Below are 23,717 nucleotides of genomic sequence, written 5' to 3'. Positions count from 1 at the left end.
CGCCCCCTCCAGGCAGAAACCAAGAGCGGGCAGATTTGTCTGAAAAATAATTTAATTCCACAAACACGAGAAAAATCACATCCACGTACCACTGGGACCATTTATGGAAAAATAGCACGAGCTGCTCGTTGCAGTTCCAGCGAAGGCAGCACACAATTGGCTATCAGCTGGGGAACAAATACGAGCTGCATTATTGCGTAAGAAGGTTTTGCTGAGCAAGGGCTCCAGCCCCGGATGAGTGAGCAACCCACCCCCACGGCACCCTTCTGACTGGGACGCGTCACTTCACACCACTCTTTGAGATTTCATGTGGGCACAGACCATGGTGAGCATGTTGTTCCCTGGACTAGCAGCCAGGCTGAAGCGTGAGTGGGGCGTGGCACGCGGGCAAGTTAGGGTTCTGCCACTCCCGACGTTCGCCCAAAGTTGGCAAACCCAAAACTGGGGCACTAAAATTAGTGGCCACTGTTGAAAACTCAGACCCCGGAGACTTGTCCCACAGGAAGTCTCTGGCAGGAGAAGGGCCAGAACCCAGACCTTGTGTCTTAACCACAAGAACATCCATCCTCCACACCGCTGAGCTAGCAGGAGGGGTACCTGTAGCTGAAATGATCCATAGGTAAAAGTAAACACATGAGCCCTGGCGCACAGCTCCAGCAAGAGCTGGCTGAGCTGCGGCAAAAGCCAGCAGGGAGCTGTTAAAAGAACTGGCTGGATCCTGGGTCCCAGTAGGACAGTGCCTCTAAGAAATGTAACTTACTTTCACCCCTGGAAGATGCTTTTAGTGGAGTCAAGTCTCAGGATTAAAATTACGTATTCGTTGAGGGCTTCTCATGTCCTCAGTGCAGAACTACACGCCAGCTGGCAGTGTGAAAGCCACACAGCTCATAGTCCAGCCTGACGTTCCCTTCCAGCATCCGAACGTGCATATAAAATACAAACTATGTACATTCTAGCACTTACAAAGTAAACTCCTGAGATCCCTCCCTCCAACATCTGCTGCATCTTGAACATACAAGCATATTGCTGGGACAGCCTCAAGCCTTTTTTGTGATCCCAGGAGAAGTGCCCTCCTGTTAACTCCAGCCCCGTCCTGGACACAGTGGATGGCAGGATGACGAGGATACCCACAAGCAAAGATCTTCAGAAGCACAGACCCATTCCTCCTGAACTCTGCCTGCCTCTGAGCATCCTCTTCTGAACAAGCAGTCCTGAGACAAAGGAAAAGCTGAGAGAGGAAGAGAAGGGAAGGAACAGCCAAAAAGAAAGAGGGATAAGAGAATTGTGTGAGATGAAAGAATGAAAACCAGGGATGGTGTGAGGAAAGACACAAAAGCCCAGGTCAAACAGATCCCGCTGTGGGAATGTTAACAGCCGAGCTGCACCCCTGTCTCAAGGACGTGCCGGAAGTTCAACTTCCACCCACGTTTCCATCCATTTCGGCAAGAAAAGGGAGAATTTGCCTCTGCATCGTTGGCATCTCTTCTCTCTCCCCGTCCTCTGCCGAGGGCTCGCTCCGTAGCTCACTGCTGTCACCTGGAAGGAATGACAAGGCAGGAGAGGCTGGAACACGGGTACTCGCAGAGTCATGGCTAGGCCAAGCCGAGCCAAGCCCTCAGGGCTTTCCCCACCAGGGCACTCTGCTGTAGCAGCCATGTTATTAGAGTGCCTTTGTCTAAGGAAAAGCCAGCTAAGGAGTGTGCCTCGCTATGTTCCTTTCTTGCTCTCCACACTCTGCTCAGGTTAGCGCCTCTCAGAGTGGGGGTGCTCCCCAGCTGGATGTGTGCCGTGACCTCTGTCAAAGGGCCCCAATCCTGACTGAAGCCTCTAGACACTCTCACTACAAAAGCTCCTCCCCACTGAAGCTACGATTTAGTCATGGACGTCGCGGGATCTGTGACTTAGAGCAAACTTCAGCCAGCGGCGAAGGGAACTGCAGGGTCCCCCTCCACTCGCACAGGCAGGGAGCTGTGGGCCACCTCTGGCAACCCCTGCATTTCCAAACTGGCATGGGCAGCGGGGTACTCTACCTCTCCCAGCCACCGCAGGAACCCCATGCTCTGGGCTGTTATGGGTGGCAGAGAACCCCCTGAGCTCCCAGCCGCTACAGGTGGTGATGAACCCCACAGCTCCAGGACGCCACAGGCAATGGTGAATCCCGAGCTCCTGGTTGGTGTGGGGGTCGGGCTTCCCCACGGTGCCAGTGGAACTCCAAATTCCCAGCTGCTACAGCTGGTGGGTGCCCCCAGAGCTGCCCATGGTGGGGAGCTCCAAGCTACCAGCCACCGCAGACCCCCCGCTGGGGGCAGCAGGGGTGTCCTGCAGCTCCCAGCTCTTACGGGCAGAGCTGCCAGCGTACTCGGCAGCCCCCGCGCCGCTGCCCTGCTCCAGGCAGTGTGGGGCTCTGCAGATCCCAGGTATCTTTCGTAAAAGTCAAGGACGGGTCTCTGCTTCGTGGAATTTTCTTTCTTGCCTGTGACTTGTCGGTGATTTTTCTGAAGAATATCTGTGGCAAACCTGCAGCTCCAGAAGCCGAAGGGACTCTCTCTGCGCCACACGTGTGGGTGGAGAGGAGGTGTAGCCTGTTGTTGCTCCTCCGGGCCCCACAGCTGGGTCAAAGGGAAAGTGGCGGCGGCCTCTCCCACCCACAGAAATTTTGCCAGGCAGCTTGGCAGGGCAGCCTATGTCCCTGCCTGGCGATGCCTCTCCATCCCCAGGTGCTTACTCTCAGTAGCATGCTGGCCAGAACCAGCCTGCAGGCTGCTCCCATTCACCAGGGCCGTCACCCGATGCACGCTGCTGTTGCCAAATGCCTCTTCCTCCTCCCCCTCCACTTCCACCTCCATCTCCTCCTCTTCTCCCTCCGAATCCACCAGCACAAGGACATCATCCAAGTCTTGATTCCTGTGATCAGGAGGGCCAAGGAAAGGGATGAGAATGTTGCAGGGTTTACCCTTCCTGCTTTCTTTCCACCCTCAGCCATCCCCCATTCCCTCAGGCAGCTGCTGAATTGCACCTGGGTCTCTATCAGGGAGCTGCTAGTTTCAGCTGCTTTGCCAAGTCCTGTATGCACACCTGCTGGGGCAGCACCATGCCCTCAGAGTCCGCTGGCCATAACAGTGCTGACAGGGCTTCGCAGCTGGGCTGCATTTTTCATCCCCAGCCCCCAAAGCAACTTAGAAACATTCACGGATAAATCCCTGAACTAACTTTGAGTACTCTGCCCATTGCACAGGGGGGAAACTGAGGCACACAGAGGGGAAAGAAAGTCACCCAAAGTCGCATGGGTGCAGAGACAGGGACAGAGCCCAGAAAGGGAGGAGACAATTGATGAGCACTAGAAAAGGGAGCTGGAGTGAAGAACACTACACCCCCAGGAAGGTTCTGGATGTGGGGGTGTGATGTCTCTTGAGGTTGGAGAAGGCCATTTGTAAACCAGGGAAACAGCAGGTTGCTGCTTTTATTTACTGCCTGAGCTTTAAAGAATCACGGCAGAATCACCCGGTCTTCAGGGAGCAGGAGATGTGGCTCAAAAGCCAGGGCCCCACCAGCGAAACCACTGCATAACAAGAACAAGCAAGGCACCTCCATGACCTTATCCTTCCCTCTTCCCCACTACTTAGCTCAACCGAACAACAGGTTGTGAAACAGAAGGAGAAGCAGGCACTGACATGGGAGTTTCCTTCCCCAGAGGTGGCAGTCACCCCGGTCAGTAACACCTGTGATCTCACCCACAGATGACAGGGACACAGCGACTACAATAGCTGAGTCACCATGAGCTCACGAGACAGGAGCCTGTGGCTTTGGTCCCTGGCTCTGAGCAGGAGGTGGCCTTGTTACACCTGCCCTCACCGTAGCACGTGACTTCCGCAGGCAGCTCCTACCTTGGGTAGCTATGACCAGCTAGTCCAGCAGCCTGCAGCTAGAGCTAGGTTTCCATTGAGGTCAGGGGATGGAAAACACTCACCTGAACATGCGGCCTGTGTGGGTGGGAAAAAAGAAGGAAAAAAGATTTGAGACCTTCATAAATGTAGCTCCTCAGTCAAAGCAAAGCCAGTTTCACAGTCGGGTCACCTGCTGCCTTTGGCAATGGCATCTGTTCTACTGAACTGGGACTGTCCCCAGCGATGGCCACACAGACACGGGCCCAGGAGGTGGCACTGCCCCCTGGGCAGCAGGCAAAACTCAGCTGCGGTCTGCTCAGGGACTGATGAGATCCTAGCTTGAGATGTGTCTTTGCAGGGGAAGGGGAGGGAGGCTTAGCACTGGGCACCCACTCCGCCCTGGAGAGATGTCCACACCATCCGCTCTTGGTCGGCTAGGCATGTGCCCTGCTCGCTAGGGGCAGGAGCTCAAGCTAAGGTGTGCGCATCGGCCGGGGGCACAGAGGAGTAGGGTGGGGAGCGCGTAGTTCCAGGATTACAAGCTGGGGTAAAGCAAAGACCGCACCAGGCCATGCGGGGCGGAGCAGAGCGCCCCCCGGTGTGCCTTGTGGCTGAAAAGTGGGACGTCTCCTCTTACCGTTGGGGCACAGGAGGGGGTTGTAGTACAAAACGATCCCTGAGATGACCAGCATTCCCAGCAGCAGCAGGCCCACGACGGCTCCCACCACGCCGACTATATTCACCGGCTCTGGGCGGAGGAGACACGCAGCAGCTCAGCCTACGGATGGTCCCAGCCAAGGCACTGCTCACTGCCACGCTGATGCCAGAGGTTACCCTGTGACTGGCCTGCTCCTTTGGCAGGATAGGTGGGTCAGGCACATAAAACCCGCTGCCACCGGAACAGCCCTGGCCAGGCCCTGATGGTGCACATTCAGCAGGGGCGTTCAGTACAGCTACCCCGTGACACACGCTGTAGGCCCGCAAAGGGCCCGCCCCGACCTGCAGCTGAGCCGGACAGAGCTTCCCTCTCAGGCCCTGCTGCAGTTTTCTAATCCAGCCTGGAAGAACTGTGTCATTTCTGGCACCTCTGACGTTTCTGCCTCAACCACGGCACCTCCGCAACTGGGGCCATTCAGCAGACTAAGGTTGCAGCTCTGCCACTCCGTGTCTGCTGCCCCCACACCCCCACCGCTCCCATGGGCTGTGGGATGTGGACAGCAACTCTGAACGCGCACCAATGGCCGGGAGGCGTGTGCTCGTCTCCCTGAGCTAGGGGAGCCTGAGAGGAGATCAGAGACTCACTCATTGCTCCTGTTCCTGTCATGCTCCCATCTCCCCGCCTCCTCCGGCGCCAGCGCCGCTAACTTACTCCTCACGGTCAGGAAAACGTAAGCTTCCCGCAGCCCCACGGGGTTCTCCGCTTTGCAGACGTAGTAGCCTTCGTCCGCGCCGTGGGAGCAGTTCTGTATGGTGAGGTGGGAGATGCTGCCCTCTTGCGTGACCAGGTACCTCCCACCCGACTGGATCTCTTCCTCTGGCTGGGAGATGTTCTGAAGCCAGCTGACTCTCGCCAGGGGGTTGCTCTCCGTCACCTGGCAGGTGAGGGTCACAGTGCCACCCACAGAGCAGGTCTTCAGTGGCTCTGTCGCCAGCGAAGGGGCTTCTAAACGGAGAGGGAGGAGGTTGAAAATCCTACAGTGAAAAGATCTTATGTTCCTATAGCAACTTGCAAGTTAGCTCCCGGTCTGGGTGTGTGTACAAAACCTCTGGATTCACAACAGAGAGGCAGCCACTGCCCAGCCAAGCAATCAGAGGAGGCATTGGCTGCGTCTCAGGAGAGCTGCGTTCAATTCCCGGCTCTGCCTGACTCTCTTTTTTCATGTTGGCCAAGTCTCTTAGGGCCTGATTCAAAGCGCACAACCACAAGCTCCGCTTTAAGCGTGTGCTTTGCTGAAATGGGGCTGGACTCCTCACTTTGTGGGCAGTCCAGCCTGATGGAGAGAGCACTGCACTGAGATGTAGGAGCTCTTCCCAGCTCTGCTGCTGGCCTGCTGAGTCCTTGGCCGATGCGCTACACCTCTGGGAGCCTCAGTTTCCCTGTCCTAGCGCTCCCATCTCCTTTACAGGATCCCAAGTTGGCAGCCAAAACCTGAGGCTCCCGAGGTCACAAGGGACTTCTAAAATTCTCAGCCTCGCTGCTGCAAACACTTATGCGCCTGAGGAGCTGTAGGCAGGCGGGTCATCGCCCTGACTTTCGTGGAACTGCTGACATCCATCAGGCGATGCCCAGGCAGCAGCTCTGAGCTACAGGCTCTGATCCCTGCTGCCTTGGGCCCTGCATCATCAGTTACTCTCATGTCAAATGCTCCCATCCTGGTGGGTGTGTTCCCCCCCCGCCACCCTGCCACTCCCACACCTACTTCACACAACAGGAGGAGCTGGGCAGGGGAGAATCCAATTCCCTGGATGACTTGCTGCCCTCAGATCCCACCTGGGGCTCTCCCTGCAGCTGAGCCAGCAGCCTGGCTCACCCCATGCCCAGTTCTGTTAATGGCTAACCAGGGAGGGACAGGCAGACGCACTTATCTGCACAGTGCAGGTCAGCTTGGCTTTCGCCTGCTCTAGGATGTGGCTCCCGACACACTTGAATGCCACTCCAGGGAAGAGGCGGGAGCTGGTCAGTGTCTCCACGTGAGTGTCCCCAGCGCCAGTGGCATTAAGGGTCCAGCTTGAATTCTCCAGGTCTCGCCCCTCTTCTGTCCACTGGAGGATGGGGTGCGGGTATCCCCCGGGCCAGCTACAGAACAACTGCAGCATCTGCCCCACTTGGGTCGTTTCAGCCCAGCACCTTGGGACTGAGGGCGGCGGATCTAAGAACAAAACAGCAGGAGGTTAAAGGCGCCTTCCAGTCTGCGGAGGTAAACCCAGCCATGAACCGTAACGGGGGCAATGCAGCAGTTCAGCCCGGAGGGATTACTGCACCCCAGCTCGTTTTCCAAATATCACAGCTCTGCTCCCACTTGTCCCACTTCCAGCTGGGCAACGCAGCTTCTCAACACAGCAGCATCCAGCAACCACAGGAGACCTGCCAGGAGATCCCCAGCTGAGCAAAGGCTGAAGAGTCGTGCCTCTAGTTCCAGTGGTGGACAGCGCTGCACCCGACAGGTGTGAGCTCAGACTCGGACGGGTGGCCCCCACACCAAGATCAGCCATTCTAGTCTGATTCGGACACTATGTCTACTCTGGGTCAGGCTTACCAGGACAGAGATTCAAAGCCAGCCCATCCCTTAGAGGGCTCAGGCAGCAAAAGCCAGGACACTGTTCCCCCTCGGATCCCCCTATGTGCTAATACCAAGATCTCCCCGGCAGGGAAAAGCACCCCCCCCCTTTCCCCAAGCCATAACCCAGCAAATGCCCTTACTCACGGTAGACCAGGAGCTCTGTGGTCGAGGTCTGACTGCTGCCGCTGAGAGGGTTCCTAGCTGTGCACGAGTAGTTCCCTTGTAAGTCCAAGGAGAGATTCTGCAGGGTGAAGAAGGTGGAGGAGCCATTGACCTCAGTAAATGTTTCCGGGGCTGAACTGGGCTGCTGGAACGTCCACCCGATGGTTGGCTCGGGATGGGAGCCGCTGGCAGTGCAGTTGAACGCCACAGCACGGCGTCTGTCTACGTACACCGTGCCGTTGGGCAGTGCCGTGGAGGGGGAGATGCTGACGGTCACGCTGCTGGGGCCACCTGAAATGGGCAAGCAGACACGAGAAGTGGGGTGTGTACCAAAGCCGCTGCCCTGCAGCCGCCTAAAGGGCTTCCTTAGGTCTGGGCGAAGCTTGCTCAGTATTTGGCTGGGGAATGCTGCTTCCCTGGGGCCCCTCACGAGTTCAGAAGGGGTCGCCCCCACCCAAGCAATGCCCCTTGTGTGTTGTGCTATGGACCTCCAATGGCTTCTATGGACCTTATGGGGAGGTAGTGGCCAGCCACAAATCACCCTGAGCTGCAGAAGCCCCCTCTCCCCATTGCCAGACCAGGGCAGCCAAAGCTTGAGCGCTTCCCTGTGCGCCTAGCCAGAAAACACTCTACCAGCCCAGGCAGGAGACGCTTTTGGCACTCCACAGGGGCCCAGAGCAGCGTGCAGGACAGGACCCTGGGCCTTCAGCTTCAGCAATGAGCTCCTGGACCCTGATCCATGCCCCCTCTGACCCTACCAGCTCCAGTCTGCCTGCTGCAAGAGGGCTGCACAGGCCTGCTCTACTCTACAGCTCAGATCAAAGTACAAACGGCAACTCAGCTGCGGGGTGCAAATTCCACCATGCAGAGGGCACAGAGAAAGTCATTTCTGAACTCCTTCCAGGGCTGTCGGTTTGATCACAATCAGGACTGTGTTTATTATTGAAAGAGTGAAAGAACTCAACGAGGGTGCAGTGAGTCAAGAGCCAGCTGAAACCTCCGACAGCTTCAGGGGATGGGGAAACTCAGGCTGGGGGCCTGGCGCTGGGGGCGGCTTCTCCTTATTTTAGGCCTGTATTTTGCTGTCTTTCAGCTTCACATTCACTCAGGTGTATTTCTGGCCCTCCAAACAGTAATCAAATAGTAGCAATAGGCTCGGGGCTTTCCGGGTCAGCACACTGGGTCTGCAGTACCAGCTTGCAACAGCCTGACTCCTAACTCAGCTCTATCTTTCGAGAGCAGTTGTCAATGCAGGGATTCGAACAAAGCCCTGTGCTGTCTGTTCACGGCACAAGGGAAAGGAGACCAGAGAGCTGCTCCACAATGCATTTATCCAGCTGGCTTAAGAAAGGACATAATTCTGCCAGGAGAGAAGGCAATAACACACATAGTTTACCAGCAACACCCCAAGCCAGGAGCAGCGTCTAACAAAGGAGTGCCTGCTTCCTTATTGACTTTTTCACGGGGCTGGGAAGGGAACCAACAGAGTGTAGCAGACCTCTGGCCCCCTCTCCTCTCTGTGCTGCAAAGAATTTAGGCAGCAGAGCTAGGCTATCTGCTGGGCACAGGGTTTGACAGATGTTTCTTTTGCTCAGAAAGAGCATCAACAACATATGCTCGGGAAAATGGGCACCCTGGTGTAGAACTTGCCTTTGGAGAGAGCTCACTCCACTTCCAAAACATCAAGTAACTCAGCCTCATGGGGATCCTCTGCTGGAAGAAGGAGGATCCACATGTTACAGATAAGGGAACTGATTCACAGAGGTTAAGTGCCTTGCTCAGAGTTGCACAGAAAGTTAATGGCAGAGCCAGGAGCACACCTTGAACCATCTCTGCCTGATAATAGAAGGCTCACCTGCAGCTCATTTGCTCACTAGCATAAAAAAACAGAACCTTTTTTTGACTCACTCACTTCCTACAACCATCCAGGGAAAAGTAGCTGCCAAGCGGTGAAATCTGCACCGTGCTTTGACCAGCCTCTATACTGCTGATGGAGCTTTCTTCTTTATTGGTAACCCAAGTGACTGAGCATGACCCTAAAGGATAAGCCCTCTTGCCAAAATTGGACATTTCCAGTTGCAGAACTTCCTCGGTCTCAGCTCCAGAGCGCCAGTCCCACCTTCGCTGGAGTTAATAGGAGCGACTGGCCAGTGTGAGTCAGCAGAAATTACTCCACCGCTTCATTCGGGGTCTGAGAACTGAGTTTAAGGTGACTCAGCAGGAAAAGCCCGACGTTGCCGTGCCAGACCTTCGAAAGTGCCAGCTGCAGGAGTGTTCTATTAGCTTCCCAACTCCTGGCTTACCTCAATATACCGCGGCTAGCATTTCAAAACAGCCCCTCGGGAAGCCCCGCAACTGTGACAAGTGATGCTAACTCGTCCCTGCATGCAGTCCCACTTGCTCCACAAACTTTTTGTTAGCCTACAATTAAGGGAGCAGAGCAGGGTGAATAAAACTAGATGATTTTTTTTTTAAATTTTGAAAAAATTGTTTTTTTTATTTCTTTAAAATAATACAATACTAACTTTCCCATTTAAAAATAACAGTTACAATCAAATCTCATCACAAACATGCTACACCTGTACTTACAGGCTGATAAAAATGAATTGTTGGCTCTAGTCCATCCAGGCTATTTACCAGCTCTTGCTTCTTGAAAGTTCTGGACTTTCAATTTCTGTTTCTCGGCTGACTAAGAAGTAATGTGCAAAAAAAGACAAAGGCTGGATAAGATTGCTTTTGTCCTGTGCTTAGGTGGTGATGGACTTTGGCCAAACACGGCAGAGGAGTTAGTTAAGACATTATCTTAAAGGCAGAGAGACAATATATAGGAAAGGACAAAAGTAGCAGAGAATAGAACAGTACAGTGAGCTAGAAAGACAAAAGGAAGAATTTATTCAGCACACACTCAGGTTCTTCCTACGTCCCCCCACACTTTTGCCACAGAAAAAATGTCTTGGTTTCTGCCTGGAAGAGAGGCCCTGTCTGGGAATATTTTGAAGAAATTTCTTCCCTCATTAAAAAAAGAAAAACAAGCCAAGCAGAAGCAGTGGAAGGAGGTGATGCAGGGCCTCACTGCAAGAATGAAATATCATAAAGAACACTGCATATTGGGAGAAAATGATGCGGATAGAGATGTGGACATGGCTGAGTGGATCAATTGGTTGGTAACTTAAATAATTCTCTTTGCAATGCATCAGTCTTCAAGACTCTCTTTATGCCTTTTAATGTAAGTGTCATTTGATAAGTACATTCCCAACATAAGAACGGTCACACTGGGTGAGACCAAACGTCCATCTAGCCCAGTATCCTGTCATCAGACAGTGGCCAATGCCAGGTGCCCCAGGGGAACAAACGGAACTGGTAATCATCAAGTGATCCATCCCCCATTGCCCACTCCCAGCTTTTGACAAACAGAGGCTAGGGACACCATTCACGCCTATCCTGGCTAATAGCCACTGATGAACCAGGTATTTATCTATCTCTTTTTTGAACTCTGTTAAAGTCCTGATCTTCACCATGTCCTCTGGCGAGGAGTTCCACAGGTTGACTGCACTGTGTGAAGAACAACTTCCTTCTGTTGGTTTTAAACCTCCTACCGATTAGTTTCCTTCTGCAGAACCTAGTTCTTATCTTATGGGAACAAGTAAAAAACTTTCCCTCAGTCTGTGTAAAAGAAACTCAAAACAACAAAAGCCTCCAGTACATTACAGACCATGGCTATAGTGTTTGTCCAAGTGTATATAACGAAGGCTCATAAACAGCTGTAATATCAAATTTTACAACTGGGGAAGCCGAGTCACCAAATGGTTGTATTACCCACCCAAAATTGCTGGCAGGGCTGGTACAAAAACTATGGAGTTTCTCCTGGTCAGCCCTATACTCAAACTGCTAACCCACCTGCTGCAAGAGCCTAAGATGTACTTCTTGCATTTCATTACTCTACAAATCCTCTGTTCATTTCGCACTCACAGTGCAGCTGCCTGACCTTTTGGAGTGCTGCTCTGGGCAAAATGGGTGCAGTCGCTGTCGGTTTGAGGAACACCCTGAACGCAACGAGGAATTAGGCTGAGAGGGATGACACAAAAATACAATAGCCTGTGCATGGCCCATAATGAATGAGGAAGAAAGCAGCATGGCTGAAGAAGACATGCACAAAGAGACTGGACAGCTCAAGATAACAGGCTGCAGAGTCTGTCCTCATTTGACTTGGGGGTGTAAATTCCCACAGCAGAAACACTCGTGCATTCAACGGAGCAGAGTGACTGCCCTGGCTGTGCGATTCCACCCGGGCCCCTAGGTACGCATGCCAGCAGCCAGCCCCTCCCACTGCTCATGCTATTTTAGCAGGCTCGCTCAGTCAAAGCCAGTGCAGATGTGTCTACGCAAACGAGCAGTTACTCCTCCAGCTCGAGCGCTGCCATTCCCTAGATCACAGGAGCGTGAAGTGGGCTGTGCCGGGGGGTGTTAAATGAAAGGAGTTGTCACAGTTCAGGCCGTGCTGGATTAGAGTCCCCATTACACCCAATTAGACTCGGCACAGGGACGAACAGTTGCACTGGCAGAGAATCTGTGCGCAAGGTGGGGCACATCAGACAGGAACATCCCTGCCTGTGCGGCAGGTTTTTCAAACTTTGCATCCTCCTTCTGCAACCTTGGCACCTCCCACCAGCCTGAGATTCCCAGGGAGTGGAGGACCAAACCCTGTCTGCAGTTCCATGGACAGTCCGGCAGTGATGCAGAGGGCTTGGCCAGACACGGGCAGGAATGTGGAGATGGGGAAAATGAATTATGTCCTAAATGAATTATATATTTACACAGCGCCCTTCATGCTGAAGGACTTCGCCATGCTTCCCAGACGCCACGCACAGAAACCTTCACCCCTTCTGGGGCAGAACCCAGCAAGCCATTTAACAACACGCAGCACTACAGCACAACAGTTCAGGGGAGTTAAAACTCTTTGCAAAGTGGAAGCTAGCATGGCAATTTCAATCAGCAGAAAACAATTACCCCAGCTGAAAGCTGGCTCTAATGGCCCAACTCTCACGGCGAGCATCAAAGGAGAAGTAGGAGGCAGGTAGGATCTTGGCTTTCCCTCTCGTCTCCGATTCAGGGGCAAGAGGGCCATCCGCTCAACCAGCACCACCAGGCCCTGCAGCAGCAGCCTGTGTTTTGCCATCCAAGCACCGACTAACCTGGCTTAGCTGGAGCAGCCCGCCAGGAGGGTGGGACAAGCGTGTTTCCCACTGCAAGTGGCTCTGCCCATTATTCACTCTGCTCACCATTCCCCTCCCCTGTTGTCCTCTGGGCTGAGCTGCCCTGCCCTGGCCCAGACACCCGGGGTTTCTTTGCTGTTGGGACAGCACTCTGTGGAGGGCGCCTGCGGGCCTACGCGCCACCAGGCCCAGCGAGGGGGCCAGCCAGCAGCAAGGAGGCAGCGCGAGTCCACCTCTGGGGCCCTGGCTCCAATGCCACAGCTGGTCTCCCTTCAGCTTAAATACCTCAAAAGCCCCCGAACAGGGAAGCAAGTGGCTCAGGGGACAGTGTGTGGGCTAAAGCCCCTCTCCCCGTCATGCGGCTAACTCCGTCTCAACCCTGAAAGCCAGGCCCATCCTGGGGCACAGCGCTGCCTGTGCTCAGAATTCCTCGCCCCCCACAGCAGCGGCGCCCACCAGGAATTCAGCACTCGCCACGCTTGGGGTCGTCGTCCTTCCGCCTTTGCCGCATTTCCTCTCTGCCACCGCTCTAAACAAACACCTGCCCCCTGCCCAGAGCCAGGCACCCCCAGCACCCCCCTTCTAATTCAATGCCAGCGACTCACCGGAGCTACCACCAGGACCACTGCCGGCGCCACTTGGCGCTTCTCCCACCAAGCGGTGGGGTGCGGCGCGGCGCAGGCGGACGGCAGGAGCCGCACGTAAAGGGTCCAGGAGCCGCATGAGGCTCAAGGGCGGTATTCGCCACAACGCGGCGTCCTCTTGGCCACATGTGGTGAGTGGTGATCGTATTGGACAGCCCTGCTCTATGGCTTCCTGCACAGCTGCTATGGCAGGTCACGCTGGCCGCCCAGGCCAGGGCTTGGAGATGGCCCCACGCTTCTCTCTCACGTGCGCAGGAGGGGGCTGATCCTCCAGCTCAGATGGGCAGTGATCTTGGGGCGAGGGGGTCTGCCTTCCCCTGCGCTACTGGCGGGGGGGGCAGGTCATTCGCCAGGATCACGGGGGTCTCGCTCACAGAATCATTTCCCTGCCATCGCAGGGACCTCAGCCCTGGCACACCTCAGTCCCTCCTAGTCTCTGCTCATGGTACATAACTGTCTAGTCTCCTGTGGGTCCCTCGGTCTCCTGTCAGTGGCTGGGTGCAGCATGTGGGCGCTGGGTGGTGTGGATGGCCTGTGATGTAAAGGAAGTCAGACTAGGCATGGTCCCTTTTTGCCTTAACCTCTAGGACGCCGTGAGAAAAAGCCTCTCTCAGCGACCACACACCGCGCGTGAGGGAACTCACTGGCTACCAGCAGCTGGACTCTGTGCTCTCGGACCGTCTGGTTCAGCACTTCCTTGCAGGTGTAGTTGCCCCTGTCCTGCAGGCGCAGAGCTGCAATCTGCAGAGAGCTGTTGTCCACCAGGGAGAAGCGGGCGTCTTCGGGCAGCGTGGCGTTCGAGGAGAAGAGTGGAGGCACAGCATCAGGGTCGCCGTGGTACCAGTCCACCTCGTCCGCCTGCTTGGATGCATTTCGGCACACAAGGACAACGCTCTTTCCAGCCTCCCCGACGATCTCCTCTTCCGTTCCTGCACGCGGAGAGAGGGTTAGAATGTGCCCCATCCCACCAAAAGGGGTGACTGGCAGGGGAGTCACCCTGAGCGTCTGAGCAAAGGATCTTCCACCCTGAAACCAGGCGTCTCGTCCAGGAAACCAAGTGGGAGCTAAACCCCCGGCTAAGCAGGGGACTAAGGTGCCACACATGGAGCGTGCTGCCAGAACAACGCCGGGGCCACCCTGTCACTCGCCAGCAAACCTGTTCTAAAGCACTTTTCCCTGGCTGCTGGATTCCTGCCCCCCAATCCCCCGGCCAAATCTGCACCCCTCTTTCTGCTCAGTTGCATGAGGCGGGTGGCCTGGGCTCTCAGATGAATATCCCAGGGATGCCTTTGGGATGCATTTGGCAGCGTAAGTTGCCTAGTTCTGACAAGTTGGCAGAAACTGGAGCCCCTCTGGAGCTGGAGGTGAAAGACACAGGGTGTATTTACTCCCTCCCTTCCACGAGGGCAGCAAGTACCCTGGGAGGAGCCAGATCTCATCTGGGGATATTGAGACCAGTGCATTGTGGCCCCCCCATGACTGGAGTCTACATTTATCTGGTCTGAGTAGGGTTTAAAGACACTAACCCATCTCATCTCTCATGCCACCCTCCCCTGCCTCGCCTCCACTCTCCTCCTGTACAGCAGCTCCAAGTGCCACATGTATCCACTGACTGGGGAGTCACACAGTAGACAGGTAAGGCGCAATCACATTGCTCCAGAATCAGCAGCAGGTGGAAGAGAATGTATACACCACCCAGCCCTCCCACTGACTGTCCTCATCCACCTCTGACCAGAGCTCAGCTTGCTTGCCCCGAGGCCAATGCTAACAAGCAGAACTCCCATCAAGACGCTGTCTTCTAGCAGCAAAGCCAGCGTGGCTCCTCAAAGCAGGCCAGGCTCAGACTGAACTCAGGAAACAAGCCTTGGTTTACCCAGGCCAGGTCTCCGGGTTTAACTCCAGCCAGGGGGTGACCACACCACTCTGGGTAGAAAGCTTTGCTACTTACCTAATAAAGAGGAAAGGGAAACAACAGAAGCTGGTAAAAGTCTCTCCTGTTTGCACGGTGCTAGAAGCCCTGATAACATATCTCACAGAGCAACTGTTACCAGGCTGGAGAGGGGACAGAACAAGGAAGGTGAACTGACAAGAACTGGCCCTGTTTGTTCTCTCCTTCGCACACCCACCGAGCTTCGGAGGCTGTGTCTATAGACAGTTAATCACTGGGCGGCACTGGTTGGAGCTTGTTTGGCAAACAGGTTCAAGCGCAGTAGCAGGGAGGAGTGGGCAAAGCACATGGTCCGAGGTGGCCATAAAGCACACGAGTCACAGCCAGAGGAGCTGCTTTCCATTCCCAGCCCTGACATCCACTCTTGCCTGCCTGATTGTGAAGCAGGCTCAGCCGTCTGCCACCCCACCGGTGCAGTGCTGCCTGACAGAGAGAGCCCAGGCTTGAGATCCTGAAAAACAGTTCTGTTCTCAGCATTGCTACTATCCTGCTGTGCATGCCTCTACTTCCACTCCCTCCATTTCACTATGAAGCTCTCTGGGCAGGACCTTTCTTACACTAACACTGTTCCTCCATTACAAATAGGGGAACACCCAGGCTCCCCATTTTGTGCAGCCCTGAGCTCTATAACTGACACTCGGTCTGACCGCTGGGTTTGTCACAAATCATATCCACTTGCTCTGATACGGCTCAGCCACGTCTCTCAAACCACTAGCAATTCCCACGTCACAGGTGGGAAACTGAGGCACGGGCAGGCAACTGGCTTGCCTAGTCACACAACAAGCTAGGCCCAGAACTGGACACTGAACCCCAGTTCCCGGAGTCCCAGTTAAGTGCTGCATTCAGCGCTGCCTCCTGGGACACGGTTATTTGGTCTAGGATCACTTTGGCTGTGTCTGCGCTTTGCTGAGACACAGAAGTGCACAACTGGCTGTTTAAAGAAAACAGCCGCAACGTTTTCATTGTGGGACTGTTTTGAAGGGTTTTCTATGCGGCAAGGGGCATTGTCTCGTCAGTCAAGCAAGGCTTCAGAGGAAGTTTCCAAGAGCTGTGTGGCTCTCAGAGAAAATTCACCCACTCCCATTGGCTCACTGACCAGGCATGGGGGCCCCACCATGCTGGGGACTTAAGTTTTCACTGCCTTTAATGCAGGCAACGAAGCCTTTCGCCATCCTTGGCATCCTGCCCCCTGCAAGGCGTCCCAGAGCTGCACCGGAGGGCGGGAGCACCCAGGAGCCCTCCGCTTCTCTGCAGGGGCTGACTGGCAAGAGAGCCAATGAGCGCCAGCCATAGAGGTGACCTTTTGGGTGCTGTACACCCCTGTCCGTGGGGAGCTGGGCAGAGATCTAGAGCCGAATGCTGGTCTCGGTTCAAGCAGGGCACCAGGGCACAGGAGAGTGCGATTTTATGGCTGGCTCTGCCACAGACTCCCCATGGGAACTCGGGCAGCTCATCGTAGTGCCATGTGCCTCGTTTTCCCCACCTGTACAATGGGGATAATAATACTTCCCTGCGGCTCCACGGGGGTTGTGAGGTCCCCGGGCCGGAGAGGGCTACTGCAGCCGGCAGTTCGGTAACAGCCCCAGAGACCCGGCAGCAGAACCCCTCTGGCTTCCCAGCTCTGCCCGGGCCCTGGGGAGGCGCCCTGCCTCAGTTTCCCCACTCGCTCCAGCGGACACGGGCCAGACTTTGCCCCGGGGCTCGTGCAGGGCTCAGAGCGCAGAAACCCTCCGAGAGTGCAGTTGCCTCGCTTCTCCCGGGGGGCAAGACCTGCCCGGCCGCTCTGCAGCACCAAGCCGGAGCAGGGGCCCTGCCCTGCCCTGCCCTGCCCTTCCCTTCCCTCCCCTCCCGCAGGTGCAGCGCCGGACACAGGCGGGTCGGCTGCTCAGCCGCGCGGCCCCGGCCCCCCTCCGCCCCCGGTACCTGCAGCGCCCCGGCCCGGCGGCAGCCGCCAGAGGCAGGCGGCCAGGAGCAGCGCGGCGGGGCTCCAGCCTGGGACCCGCATGGGTGCGCGGCGCAGCGGCCAGACGGACACGGAGACGCCGCAGGGCCGTGCCCGAGCCGCCAGCCGGCCCCGCCCCGAGCTCCGGACCCCGCCCCGCCCGGGAACCCGCTCGCGGCCTCTGCTTCCCGGGGCGAGCCAGGAGAGCGCCGGAGCAGCAGCCCCCCGGCGCGCCTCCTGCGGCACAGGGGATCACAGGCTCCGGGGGGCTGATAGGGCAGGGGGTGGAGCCAGGGCTGCCCTGTCCATTCCCACCCTGCCAGGGGAGCACCCAACCCTCGTCCATAGGACTGGTCACCGGGGTACCCTGGGCAAGCCCCCCGTTCCCCATCAGTAGGACTGACTATTTGGGTAACCTGGCAAGTCCACTGTTCCCTGTCTGTAGGACTAGTCACTGGGGTACCCCAGGTGAGCCCCCGGTTCCCCCTCGGTAGGACTGATCCCTGGGGTACCCCAGGTGAGCCCCCAGTTCCCCCTCGGTAGGACTGGGGATAACAATGTTTGGCTACAGTCCTTTAATTCAGGGGTGAGCAAACGTTTTATACTGGGTCCCATTTGTCATCCCTGTAATTAGCAGACACCCCCTCCCCCAACCTGTCTAACGTAATCCAAACCGACAGATATTTTGGTTATGTTCACAGGAAAAAAACACCAACCCTTTTGGCACATGTAAGAAAATACATCTGTCAAATGTAACCACTTTATGAATTGGCACAGAAATGTGACCACACACCCATAAAAACAGTCACGTCAATATTCTGAATTAGATGGACGAGCCCAAGACCCAGCAGCCCATCGTGCTGCTCCGCCTTTTCCAAATTTCACGCCCCCATCCTGCTTTAATCCAATGGCATGGTCGCTGTTGCCTTTGGGACTCCCATTCACCCTGGGGGGAAATAATTCAGAGGCCAAGAGGCCTATTTTATCTCAGTAGCACCTGCTGCTCCCAGTCACAGATCAGAGCCCCACTGTGTACCTTACCCTGCAACAGAAAAAGGCGGCCCCTGCCCCAAAGAGCTTATCCATGAGTTCCCGATGGTCCTAACGGAGCAGCAAGGTATGGAGCAGAAATCCCTCTGCTGCTGAGCCAGCTCTGCCACACCCCTTGCTGGATAGGGTGCTGGACGGGAAGTCAGCATGATGGGCAATGCTATGCCGGGGGTGCACCTGTGAGGTTGGACTATTCATAATTAACACTCTCTCAGTCTGGGGCTTTAGCCACAGAACGCCCCCTAGTGCCCAGTGAGTCGCACAGGGCTGTGTACTGTCTCAGATGTGCACATAACAGCTCTCCCCGACTTCCACAGGTGCTTCGCGCTCAGAACGCAGCCCTCAGGCCCCCTTGACACTGCTGCATCTTGGCTGAAGAACAGCAGGTCCAGGGCTACCCAGGGGTCAGCTTCTCAGGGGAGCCCGCGTGGGCGCAGAGGAGGTTCTAGTTACAAACGCACCCAAGTGCTGCTAACGTTGCAGGGACGCGGCCAAAAGCACACACAGGCGCCTGCTGGCAGGAAATTGCTCCTTCGCCGTCTTCCTGGGTGTCTGTTCTCCCTTCCACACACAGTGCCTGTGCCTCTTTCCTGCCAGTTCCCTTCACCCAGCAAACCTGGAGGGGGCCCGCACAAAACGTGACCTAATCTATGTTTTGTGCAACTGCTCTGCCCGAGAAAGGACATTCGGAGAGATGGGACCATTTACAGAGCTGGCTGCCCGCTTAGGCCCCACTGCATGGAGAGAGAGTGTTTCAGCCACACAGCTGTGTTCTGCCCACTAGCCATGGTCTTCCCCCTCTTGTGTGTAACCACCTTTTCTGCGGCGCGCCTCCCAATCAGCATTCACATTAGGCTCTTTTCTCATAAACCTCGCAGCTTCAGCCATGACAATCCCATGCCCTACCCGACTCACAGGTGTTTTGTAGTCCTGCTCTGCCTTTGTGCCAATTGCTTCTGTTTCACTGGTCTGCTTTGTTTATCCCTTTGTTACTTCTAAGGTTTCATAGCAACAGCCTGTGCCCTGGATCAGCTCAGGGATTAGACGCCGAGCACAGAACTCAAGGGAGAACAGACATGGAAAAAAGAGCTACAGTCAATGCATATCCCCATATCCTTGCAAGAATCCTCACAACTTGTCTGCAGAGAGCTACAGGGCACAGATCCAGCAGTGGCTGCAGCTGCCCTGGCTCTCAGCAGGGCTCAGCAGTTGAGAAGGAAAAGACATGAGCCAGAACGTAGCAGTGAATAATGATTCAGCTGGCTGCACCTTGTTTTATAGATAAAAGAGAAAGAACAGGTCGAACCTCTCTAGCCCAGCACCCTCACGACCTGTCTGGTGCTGAACGAGAGAATTTGCCGAACCACTGAAGGTCAATATTGTCTAGCAGCATTACCAACCCTTCCACTGCTCACTGGGCTCTTAGAAGACCGTTAGGGGTAAATTAGAGCTAAATGACAGCACAAAACACTGACAGCCAGGAGTGTTGGCTGGAAACAAACTTTTTGGGACCATGGGAAACTTGGTGACACCCATAAGAAGTGGACATCTGGATAAATAAAATCATGCTGGATTACGGCTATTGCCCTCCAAAAGAGTGTTGGACTGGAGAGGTTCAATGTGCAATAGTCTGAAATTAAAGGAAAGAATCTGTGGAGGTAAAGGGGACGCAGTGCTGCCCAGGAAGATAAAGGGTTAAATCCACACTTGACTGTCAGTAGAGTCCTCTCCACTGACCTGTATTGAGTTGCAATTGCTTACACCAGGCCTAAATGTTGCCCGAAGGTCTCATTCTGGGACCAGGGAGAGATACAGATATAGATATACCTACCTGGGGGGCATGGGATTGCAGAGTCAAAGCCTAAGATTTCAACTGAGATGCAGAGTATCCAGCACCTCTGCAAATCAAGCTCCCCTAGGGTGAAATCCTGACCCCACTGATGCTCAATATGTGGTTTGACACCAACTTCACTGGAGCCAGGATTTTACCTCCAGTGTCCCAGTCCTTCTCTGACTACTCACAAGCTTCGGGAGAGAACAACAAACAGCACAGATTCAATTGCCAGAAAAACTGCTTGGAAGGATGAAGATAAACATCCTAGTAATAAATAAGAATTAAAATACTACAAGGCTCGCAAGTGCAGAGAGAAAAATAAAGCTGGTCACTGGGAAGCAGCACAGAAGAACGAAAGGGACTGGAACACCAAAGCCAGGAAGAAGCAGCTGCCTTTCCCTGGCAAAAGGTGTACTGTTCCCTAACAGTAACTCCTGACAAGCTCCCTACACCTAACACATTGCTTTAATAGCACTGCTCCAAAACATGGTCATAGCAGGATGCTAAAAAAACTTGGGCCCCACTAAGCCTCATCATTGTTGCAAACCATATGAAGAGGCCATAGTTCAGGGGCTGTGCTTATGTGCTGACAAATGTGTTTAGTCTGTATCCCAGCAGGGCTGACAAACAAACTTCGCCAGAGAGAGATGTGTGTTCACCTGCCTGCCGCCCTTCACGTGGAGATTAAGCATTGTAAGCCTACAGAATGGGAACAAAAGATACGTATGAAATCACCAGGAGGGTGGGAAGACACTGGAGACTAAGCCCCGTGAAGTTGGCCTGGGTCTGGAGGGTAAAAAAATGAACATTGAAAAATATACATATAAAGCCAGGAGACGTTTTGTGACTCATTCACCGTGGAAAACCCCTGGACCAGGGGGGCGCTTGCACTCTGCTCTGCCTGCAACTAGCTAGCTCTGCAAAAGACTGCACCTTTGGGAAGTCTACATTGTTATAGTGGAGAGAGACCACTGAGAAGTACAGATCCAGTTTGTGTGTTATGATTTTATTTTCCAGGTAATCACTTATGTTGTCCTTATTCACTGGCTCTTACGTCTTAGTCTCTGCTAACGAACTCCTGATTGTTTCCTCCATAAACGTAACTCAGTGCTGTGATGTTTCTTTGAAGAGGGTCCTCAGCTCAGTCAACCAGTGAGGAGCGTTCACTGTACCTCTGGCGACAACTGAGCTGGTCCCCGTGGGAGCATTCAGTGGTTAAGGGCTGGACGCTTTGAAGTGGGTGTTGTTGGAGAAGCACAGGGGCTGGGTGCACCTACGGGTATTTGCAAGGCAAAGTGAGGGCCAGCACAATGGAGAGGAGAATGCTTGGGTGGATAACAGCCAGATGGAGTCAGTGAGCACCGACCCCGCTGAGCACAAGCATGTCTCTCTCTCTCTCTGTGGTGGGGAAAGTGACAAGGTGACTCATGGCCAGGACCCCCCCCCCCAAGAGAAAAGTCACACTTACCTGCCTCCCCGATGCAGGCATGCATGAAGGTGACCTTGCTGCTTCCCTCCCAGCCTTTCAACACCACGTGCAGCTGGACACACCACCCTCTGCTGCAAGTAAACAACATGGAAAATTCATTGTTGCTAATAGGTTCCAGGCATAACCTTTGCTCTGAACTACGCCAACTGGCCACCATGGGCTACATGAACTGCTTAGTTAACACACAGCTCCTACCAGTATGTTTCGTTTCTAGTAGAGTCCATCTTCCAATGATGTTTAAGTGCTTTAGATGTAAAGCCTCACGCCACCCACGTTAGGTAGGAATTACTATCCTCCTGTTGTTGATGATAGGGAAATTGAGGCACACGTTGGGTGAGTCAGGAACAGAGTTCAGAAGAGAACCCAGGAATCCTGATCCTGACTCTCTACTACATATCTGCATTGCACTATCCTAAGGCCACCCAGTACTTCCAACCAGGCCCATCGACAGTGGCAGGCCCACCAACACTAAAGGAGATAGTTGCCTTGGAGCCTGGCGTTTAAGAGTAGCAGTGACAACAGTGGCAGCTGCCAGAGCTCTGGGCCCCAGTGAAACGCCAGGGCAGTGCCACTCCTCTGAGGGAAGGAAGGCACAACACCAGAGTCTGGGCAGAGTTAAGGGCTGATTGCCACATGCCCCATCCCTTCCAGAGCTGACCCCGCTCCCACCTTGCCCCAGGGCCTGCAGTGGCTGTCAGCCCCACTGCTCCCACCCTGGTTGTTGCAAACAGCACCCTGAGATTGCAACCACACTGCCCTTCCCAATACTGTTAGCAGTGAGGGGAATGCCAGCCAGGCAAGAGAGGGTGCAGAAGGGTTCCAGCGTGGAAAGGGAGAACTAGTCCTCTAACAGTTTGGTAGGTACCTGATTCTGGAGATGAAATTAAATTTTCCTCTATGCAGCGTGGTTTAAGCACAGCACCTCCTGCAAAGGTATCAAATCAGTAGTATATGGGGAAATGTTACAAATGCTCTAGCTACTCAAACACCCTTTATGCTGGTTAGTAACCAGGAATTATGTCATTATCATTAATCAGATGATTAACCAGATTAAGCCAGTGAGGAAATTAATCCACCACCCAGGTGGCCTCTGTGCAACTGCAGATTTCAACCAGGGCTGTAACTGTTAGCAGGAAATGTAGCTTAGGACAGACACAGTTTACCCTAAGTGACGCAATCAGACAATTATTGGAGGGGTAGCTGTGTCAGTCTGTATATGCAAAAACAATGAGAAGTCCTGTGGCACCTTACAGACTAACAGGTTTATCAGAGCGTAAGCTTTCCTGGACAAAGACCCACTTTGTCAGATGCATCTGATGAAGCGGGTCTTTATCCATGAAGGTTATGCTCCGATAAACCTGTTAGTCTGTTAGGTGCCACAGGACTTCTCTGTTTTATCCTTTTTTTTTGGGTCAGACAATAGTACACTTTAAGGACTTCAGGTTAAAATAAAAGAGACAAAGTTGAACTCCGCTCACCATCATGAAATAATCATTTCATCTCCAGGGTCCCATTGGGCCCATTTGTAGCAGCTTAGCCAAACAGTCCCTTCCCTGCGTTTAGCTGAAAAATTAAAGTATCCATTTACTCGGAGAAAGGTTATCGTCCTTGAGACTGCCAGGAACATTTTCAGATCACTTTCTCCATCCTGGAGAACTGCAGAGGACTCAGCAGGCATAATAAATACCTGGTTTGTTCTCCTGAAACACTTCAACCCAGCCTTGCAAAAATCTCCTTGATCCCCTGGTGTGTTGAAATTCTAAGGGCCCACTTAAGAGCTGCCCTATGGAAAGGGCTGTAGGCCGGCTGGGTCGTCCGTGGGGTGGCCCTCCTGCACGGGGGAAGGCTCAGTCAGTCCAGCCAGCTCCTATCACTTCCTACTATTGGGGAACAGGGGGAGGGAGAAGGGCAGGAAGCCAGGGGCACAGTAGCTGTTCCCAACTGATTGTTCCTCTGGGCTGCTGACGGGTGCACAAATTAAAGCGACCCCCGGGGGCTGCTCTAACCTCTGGTGGGAGCGGAGGAGTAAACAGAGACTGGGAGTGGCTCGCAGCTTACAAAACCAGCTTCTCTGCCCTGGGCGTTAATATCTCCCCATTAGACGCTGACAAAGGCTCACATCCCCCTGTCTGATCCAACCCGTCTTTTGATAAGTACTATTGATACTGGGCTATTTCCACCTTGCTGAACAGACCTTGTCAGCTCTGGCCCTCCCTCTTACCGGGACCCCGCTCTTTAAATACCCCTCTGGAACCACCGCCCCCACTCCC

At 54.3% G+C, this 23,717-nt stretch overlaps 1 protein-coding gene and 1 long non-coding RNA gene across 3 annotated transcripts; both read right to left on the bottom strand.

Moving 5' to 3' along the window:
* Positions 1-47: 47 nt before the first annotated feature.
* VSIG10 (V-set and immunoglobulin domain containing 10) lies at positions 48-17,181 on the bottom strand. Of its 2 annotated transcripts, XM_075012551.1 has the most exons (10): positions 17,056-17,181; positions 13,829-14,113; positions 7,310-7,618; positions 6,467-6,754; positions 5,254-5,547; positions 4,522-4,632; positions 3,968-3,980; positions 2,726-2,904; positions 1,405-1,536; positions 48-1,228 (listed from the first exon to the last, which is right to left on the bottom strand). In XM_075012551.1, exons 1-9 carry the CDS (start codon positions 17,135-17,137, stop codon positions 1,412-1,414), a joined length of 1,686 nt encoding a protein of 561 aa, XP_074868652.1. In that variant the 5' UTR covers positions 17,138-17,181; the 3' UTR covers positions 48-1,228; positions 1,405-1,411. The 2 variants fall into 2 exon arrangements, with proteins under 2 accessions (XP_074868652.1, XP_074868651.1); XM_075012550.1 differs by having other exon boundaries at positions 48-1,536.
* Positions 17,182-20,963: 3,782 nt separating this feature from the next.
* Positions 20,964-22,989, bottom strand: LOC142022515 (uncharacterized). The gene is made up of 3 exons (XR_012647981.1): positions 22,926-22,989; positions 21,427-21,518; positions 20,964-21,231 (listed from the first exon to the last, which is right to left on the bottom strand). It is a non-coding gene; the product is annotated as an uncharacterized LOC142022515 (long non-coding RNA).
* Positions 22,990-23,717: the final 728 nt, after the last annotated feature.

This window comes from Carettochelys insculpta, chromosome 18 (assembly GCF_033958435.1).
Source record: "Carettochelys insculpta isolate YL-2023 chromosome 18, ASM3395843v1, whole genome shotgun sequence".
Classification (NCBI taxonomy): domain Eukaryota; kingdom Metazoa; phylum Chordata; order Testudines; family Carettochelyidae; genus Carettochelys; species Carettochelys insculpta.
Note: the sequence above shows the minus strand (reverse complement) of the source record. Positions and strands in the feature narration are given on the sequence as shown.

Coding starts and splice junctions, on each gene's coding strand:
- VSIG10 (XM_075012550.1), bottom strand. CDS start 17,137: ATGCGGGTCCCAGGCTGGAGCCCCGCCGCGCTGCTCCTGGCCGCCTGC. Junction 7,619..13,828: donor AGTCCAGCTGCTGGTAGCCA/GTGAGTTCCCTC, acceptor TGCCCATTTCAG/GTGGCCCCAGCAGCGTGACC. Junction 1,537..2,725: donor TGGCCAGCATGCTACTGAGA/GTAAGCACCTGG, acceptor CATTCCTTCCAG/GTGACAGCAGTGAGCTACGG.